This window comes from Vidua chalybeata, chromosome 8 (genome assembly GCF_026979565.1).
Source record: "Vidua chalybeata isolate OUT-0048 chromosome 8, bVidCha1 merged haplotype, whole genome shotgun sequence".
Classification (NCBI taxonomy): domain Eukaryota; kingdom Metazoa; phylum Chordata; class Aves; order Passeriformes; family Viduidae; genus Vidua; species Vidua chalybeata.
In genome coordinates this window covers 32,642,052-32,648,141 of record NC_071537.1, presented here as the reverse complement: position 1 = coordinate 32,648,141, position 6,090 = coordinate 32,642,052, and the positions used below count along the sequence as shown (strand labels likewise).

At 55.5% G+C, this 6,090-nt stretch overlaps 2 protein-coding genes across 3 annotated transcripts; both read left to right on the top strand.

The window, feature by feature from the left end:
* Nucleotides 1–503: 503 nt before the first annotated feature.
* Nucleotides 504–4,747, top strand: ZNF511 (zinc finger protein 511). 2 transcript variants are annotated; one of them, XR_008432086.1, is made up of 7 exons: nucleotides 504–660; nucleotides 786–859; nucleotides 1,619–1,820; nucleotides 1,925–2,049; nucleotides 2,365–2,550; nucleotides 3,075–3,653; nucleotides 4,599–4,747. XR_008432086.1 is itself a non-coding variant. In XM_053949392.1 (6 exons), the coding sequence occupies exons 1-6, from the start codon at nucleotides 505–507 to the stop codon at nucleotides 3,142–3,144; spliced, it is 813 nt and encodes a 270-aa protein (XP_053805367.1). In that variant the 5' UTR covers nucleotide 504; the 3' UTR covers nucleotides 3,145–3,685. The 2 variants fall into 2 exon arrangements, 1 of the variants encoding a protein (XP_053805367.1); XM_053949392.1 differs by lacking the exon at nucleotides 4,599–4,747 and having other exon boundaries at nucleotides 3,075–3,685.
* A 173-nt stretch (nucleotides 4,748–4,920) lies between these two features.
* PRAP1 (proline rich acidic protein 1) lies at nucleotides 4,921–6,059 on the top strand. Its single transcript, XM_053949393.1, has 3 exons — nucleotides 4,921–5,087; nucleotides 5,188–5,246; nucleotides 5,612–6,059. The coding sequence occupies exons 1-3, from the start codon at nucleotides 5,019–5,021 to the stop codon at nucleotides 5,955–5,957; spliced, it is 474 nt and encodes a 157-aa protein (XP_053805368.1). The 5' UTR covers nucleotides 4,921–5,018; the 3' UTR covers nucleotides 5,958–6,059.
* The last annotated feature ends 31 nt before the right edge of the window (nucleotides 6,060–6,090 follow it).

Below are 6,090 nucleotides of genomic sequence, written 5' to 3'. Positions count from 1 at the left end.
CCAACCCTCCATTCAAAACTGACTCAAGTTAGAACAGGCTGGCGCAGCCCAAGCTTCAATCTCTTTAAAGGCCCAGGTTCCCCACCACTTCGGGCCGTGATCCCACTGGGATTTCCCGCGGGCTGCCGAAGTGCCGGGGGGTCAGGGCTGTAGGGAATGAGGAGAAGCTGTGGGCGCTGGGCTGGACACGAGGAGGGGCCTGCTGAGGGCACCGCACCCCGGCAACAGCGGGGGGACCGCCATCGCCGGCGTGGCCCGCCGGGCGCGGGCAGCACCTCAGCCGCGTCCTGCTGCGCCCCGCCGCACCCTCCATACCCTACTCTACCCTACCCTATCCTATCTATTAATTTAATTTCATTTAATTCAATTTAATTTCATCCCTACCTGCCCGCCCGGAAGTGCGGCCGCCGGCGCCGGGAAGCGCGCCCCGCGCATGCGCGGTGGGCGGCGCGGGAACCTTGGCAGCGCGCCCCCGCGCACGCGCACTGCGCCCCCCCCGCCGCCATGCTGCCGCTGCCGCCGCGCCTTCGCCTCCTGCTCCGTGAGGGGCTCCCGCCGCTCCCCCAGGATCCCCCAGCCCCGCGTCCCCCTCGGCCCACGCCGCCCTTCACCTTCGCCCCCCGCCGCCTCCGCCTCGGCCCCCAACACCCGCTCTTCGAGGTGAGGCGGCCCCGCGGGGCTGCGTGGGGGCCGCTCCCAGCGCGGTTTCCCCCGGAGCAGAAGGGTTTGCGCCGTGCCCTGCAGCCCTGCCCGCCCGCCCACCGCCGCTCTCTGCTCCTCTCTAGGATGGGGACGTGCACAGGCACCTCTACCTGCAGGGCGTCCTCACCAGCCTCGAGGAGGTGGCCGAGAGACCCAAGTAAGTGAGGCGGTCTCGTCGCCACAGCTGCGGGCGAGCTCTGAGTCCGCCCGTCATGCAGTCAAGGAATGGCTTGGGTTGAAAGGGTCCTTAAAGATCATCTCGTTCCCCCCCCCCGCCATGGGCAGGGACACCTTCTGCTATGCCAGGCTGCTCCAAGGCCTGTCCAGCCTGGCCTTGGGCACTGCCAGGGATCCAGGACAGCCACAGCTGCTCTGGGCTGCTGCAGCTGGCACAGCTCCAAGCGGGAAGGCCGAGCCTGGAGCAGAATCTTGGTCTTGCTCTTGTGTTTAAAAGCCAGGAAGTACTTTCGAGTGTTGTGTGAGATTCACCTATGGGTGCCTCTTAAAAAAGCACTGGCACTGAGCTGTCATCCACAACTGCAACTTTTAGCTCAGACAGCTAATTTATTTATTAATGGCTTGTTTGTTCTTCACCGAAGCACCATTTAACAGGAGCCATAATGGTTAATAAGTTTCCAATGGCAGATAAGTTTCCAGCTGCCAACACCATCACGATCTTTGTTCCATTGCACCTGGCATCATTACTAATCACGAAAAAATGCCACGAGTGTTGTGGCTGTAGGTGTGGGCCTAGTGGAAGGTGCCCCTGCCCATGGCAAGGGGTTGGAATCAGATGAGCTTTGTGGTCCAAATCAACCCAAGCCATCCTGGGATTCTCTGATAAAGTCACCTAGAGGGGATTTTTGCAGCTGAAATTAAGGCTCTAATTTAGCTTAAAGTCCTGATTTCCCTGCAGGGTGTCCGAGTTCAGCTGCCACATCTCTGGCTGCAGCCAGGTGTTTGACACGCTGGAGAGCTACGAGCACCACTACAACACCCTGCACAGGAACGTCTGCTCCTTCTGCAAGCGCTCCTTTCCCTCTGGGAATCTCCTGGATATCCACATCTTGGAGTGGCACGACTCCCTCTTCCAGATAATGGCTGAGAAGCAAAATATGGTGAGCTGCCATGCCCAGCCCTTGCCTCGTGGTTGGTGTGCACTTGTTTTTTTGTTTTTTTTTTCCAGTTATGTCTTCTTTCCTTTCTCCTCCCTGCCTTTCAGTACCAGTGCCTGGTGGAAGGCTGCACGGAGAAGTTCAAGAGCAGCAAGGACAGGAAGGATCACTTGGTGACCGTGCACCTTTATCCTGCTGACTTTCGGTTTGACAGGCCCAAGAAGGTGAAAAGGTAACTGCAGAACTTTCCTCCTGTCCTGCAAGGAAAGTGTGAGGGAACTGGCATTGTTCAGCTCTGAGGTGACCTAATTGTGGCCTTCCGGTGCCTGAGGGAGCTACAGGAAACATGGAGAGAGACTCTTTACAAGGGATGGGGTGCCAGGAAAACAGGGAATGGCTTCCCGTTCCCAGAAGGCAGGGATAGATGGGATATTGGGAAGGAATCCATCCCAGATGGACTCATTTCCTCATGAAGTTCCTTTGATTTCCTTGGCCCTGGGCTCACGTGGCAGCTCCTGAGGCAGGATGTAAAATTTTGTCTCTACAGTGGCTCCAAGCACACAAGCTCTCCAATGGAGCAGGGCACCAGTGTGCCCATGGATGTGAGCGTGGAGATGGCAGAGCAGTTCCAAGTGAATCCCATGGAAACAGGGCCTGAGGAGAACATGGAGATCTCTCAGCCTGCAGCCAGCCCCGGCCCCTCGCTGCCGGAGAAACGGCTCTACAAATCCAGGTCAGTACTTTGGCCTCAGGGGCAAAAGGGGCTGGGAGCACTCCATCTTATCAGCCCTTTGCAGCATGGCTTGGGGTGTTCTTGTGCTGAAGATAAACCAGGCAGGAATCCCATGTGTGCTTCCAAAGCCATTTTTGAAAGAAGGGAGTGTAAGGAGGAGCAGGACGTGGGTACGCTGTGGGGGCTGTGCTTGTCTGCCCATCTGATCTCTTCCCAAGGTATTGCAGGATGCTGCCTCTGCTCTCCTGCTCCTCATTATCAACCACTGCAGCTGCCCAAGTGTTACATTTGGTAACACCTTGTTGTAAAGAGGCCTCCAGGACAGGAATGTGTAGAGTACACAGGAAATCCAACCAGTATTTCACCCGTTCTTTAAATTCTTTGGTGATTTACATGTCCTGCTCCTCCCATACTTTGCTCTTCCCACTCTGGGAGCTTAAAATGCCCCACAGAGCATTAAGCATCCCAGTGAGCTTGTGAGGGCTGGGCTCTTAACACGGATTAAAGCCTGTCTCCCTTTCCAGGATCCCATCCACAATTTGCTTTGGACAAGGTGCCACCCGAGGATTTAAAGGACCACGGAAAAAAGTCTGAAGGTCAGTGCAGCAGATTTATGCAAGATGAGCAGGCATGGAGCCAGTGCCACCAGGGATATTTCCAGTTCCCACTCCGTGGAATAAACCACCCAAACCAATGGAAGCTCTGCCAGCATTTGGGCACATGCTCCTGATGTCAAACAGAACTGTCACCACCCGACTGAGTGAAGAATCCTCAAGATTTGAGGAAGGGGAACCCAGAAGGTGTGGTGAGGTGTTAAGGAAACTGTCCTGCAGCTGAAGCTGCACGGGACTGGGTGTTTTATTTTTTGCCTTTTGAGAGTAAAAAAAATGGATTCAAGAAGTTACAAGATGACAACGTGACTGTATGGAAGCTGGAATAACTGAGAAAAGAAAATGGAGGAAAAAAAACCCCATTGGTTCTTAGTTCTGACTTCCTCCATCTTGCTGAAGTCTCCTCTGCACCCCGGCACCTGCTCTGAAAGGTTTGTCCGGGCCAGGAGAAGCATTTTCACTGGGAGTTAAAATAAAGTGACTTCCAACCAGGTGAATAAATAAGAGGAATTTTTACAAAATTGCTCCATAGACCATTTAAGTGCTATTTTGAAGCCCAGTCAGAGTCAGATGTGTGAAATGAACCTCCCTCCCTTTGCTGCAAATGCTTCCAAAATCAAGTTGGGATGGAGGTTGTTTTCCTCTTGCCTTTCCCTTCCTTTGTAATCTCATCCTCCTGGATAAAACTGGAAACACAGCCACTGGTCTTGGGGTCCTGGTGAATCCTGACACTCAAAAATTGTGCATAAGGGGAAAAAAGGAGGTTTCTGGAACAATGTTTATCCAAGAAGCTTAGGATCTATAATTGCAATTTTTTTCCCTTCCCCCTCTGTGAGGAATAGAAGATCAAAGGGGCTTTGAAAAATCCTTGCAAATGGGAGCAGGGAATGATGTTTACAGAGATATAGGAGATTTCCCAGTGAGTTTTAAAAAGCTTTACTCTGTTTAAAACTCATCCAGCTTGTCCAGCCCTAATCCCTGCTCCGTGGGCTCTGGAGAGTGCTGTCAAACCCTGCAGCCACACCACTGCCCAGGGACATCTCTCAGCAGGGACCAAAAATCACTTCCCAACACTAAAGCCCTGAATGAGGCGTTTTTCCCCACACTGGGATATCTGGGAACGGGAAGCAGGCCCCATGCTACTGGAGATGGCTGCAGGCTTTGGCATGTGGTGGTACAAAGGTCAGGCAGCAGCCCAGTCTGCTCTTCCTTACTGTGTTCAGGTCCTGGAGTTCTGACTTGGGAATTCCTTTTTCCCAGAGCCCAGGGTCCCCGAGTGCCCGCCCTTGCTGTTGGGAAACAAATTGAATTTACTGATTCTCTCTTCCGGCCACCAGCTTTTCCCAGAGTCCATGGGCAACAAAGTATTTCCCAGCTGGCCAGTGGCTGTCAAAAATCCTTTTTTCAAGCCAAAACTTGAATTTCCCATTTCTGCAGAGATCGTGCGCTGGCAGGAGGACACGGACCTGCCTATCCTGGAGAGCCCTGGGGTGCACGGGGTGCTGCCGTGTCCTGGAGCAGCAGCAGCACCTGGGTCCACCCAGGGCTGGGAGGGACACGTGGGATGGGCGACAGCAGGACCTGGGTCCACCCAGGGCCGGGAGGGGCATGTGGGATGGGCAACAGCGGGACCTGGGTCCACCCAGTGCCACCAGGCTGCCACGGGGTGGGCAAAGTGCAAGGCAGGTGTGACAGAAGGCAGCCACGGACAGGTAGGTCCCTGCCAGCTCCGGTGGGCACAGGGGGTGCTGGGGTCAGGGAGGAGCTGTGGGCACAGGAACAGGGTTTGGGCCGGCACCAGCCACACGGCTTGTGCCACCACGTCTCTGCCATCTCGCTCTTCTCCACTCGAGGACCATGGGGCTCTGCAGTGTGACCGTCTTGCTGGGCATGGCCCTCTTCCTGCTGGCACCTGGCAGCACCCAGGTGAGCCCTGCCTCGACCTGCCCTCCCACTGCCACCTCTGCTGAGGGGACCCCCGTGTGACCCGTGCCCCCCCCCCCCGAACCCCCTTTTCTCCCCACAGGCTCTGAGCAGCTCCTGGTGGAAGGACCTGGCCACAGAGCAGGATTTGGCTGAGGAAAGGTAAGAGGTGCTTGCATCTGGCTTGCAAAAACCAATGAAGCAACACTCCAAAATGGAAAGTCAGGGGGGATAAACGGTAGCTTTGTGCCCCTCTTGTTGCTTTGTGCTCCCCAAAATGAAGGGGGTCCCAGCTCCATCTCCCTTCCTCCCCAAATTATGCAAACTCCCATCCAGCATCCAGCTGGTTTCTCTATTCCTTCTGTGAAACAAATATTAAGTTAGCCCTTTTGCACCCTGAGATCCCAACTGGTGCTTCCTGGAGTGTGGGCAACCTCACCAGGGTCCCTGCACTCCACTGGGCTAGGATTCTCCTGGGACAGGGGGGTATTTGGCAACCTCTCCTCGATTTTGTTCCCCTCTTCCAGCATCCTGGGCGTAGGAGCACCAGAGGAGGGTGAACCAGGTATAAAGGTTTTCTCCAGCAGTGCCTGGGCTCAGAGGGGCTCACCCCAACTCCAGACAAGACCAGAAGAGGACGGTGACCACCTGTACCACGCCCAAGATGATGCCAGTGACCGTGTGCCATTCTGGATGCCGGCCCCAAAGGTGCAGAATGGCCCGGAGGAGGATCGTGACCACCTGTACCACCCCCAGGATGATGCCAGGGAGGCCGATGCCAGGGAGGCCAATGCCCGTGTGCCGTTCTGGATGCCGGCCCCAGAGGTGCAGAATGGCCCAGAGGAGGATCTTGACTACATCCACCACGGCTGAGTGGAGATGTGCCCAGGCTGTGAAATGAGGGGTGGGAGCCACCCCTGGGGTTTCCTGGGGAAATTTGTCCCTTCCTACTGAGCCTCGAGCCTCACCAATAAACCCACTCCTCTCTCCATGTCCTGGTGGGCTC

Coding starts and splice junctions, on each gene's coding strand:
- ZNF511 (XM_053949392.1), top strand. CDS start 505: ATGCTGCCGCTGCCGCCGCGCCTTCGCCTCCTGCTCCGTGAGGGGCTC. Junction 860..1,618: donor GAGGTGGCCGAGAGACCCAA/GTAAGTGAGGCG, acceptor ATTTCCCTGCAG/GGTGTCCGAGTTCAGCTGCC. Junction 2,551..3,074: donor AAACGGCTCTACAAATCCAG/GTCAGTACTTTG, acceptor CTCCCTTTCCAG/GATCCCATCCACAATTTGCT.
- PRAP1 (XM_053949393.1), top strand. CDS start 5,019: ATGGGGCTCTGCAGTGTGACCGTCTTGCTGGGCATGGCCCTCTTCCTG. Junction 5,088..5,187: donor TGGCACCTGGCAGCACCCAG/GTGAGCCCTGCC, acceptor TTCTCCCCACAG/GCTCTGAGCAGCTCCTGGTG. Junction 5,247..5,611: donor CAGGATTTGGCTGAGGAAAG/GTAAGAGGTGCT, acceptor CCCCTCTTCCAG/CATCCTGGGCGTAGGAGCAC.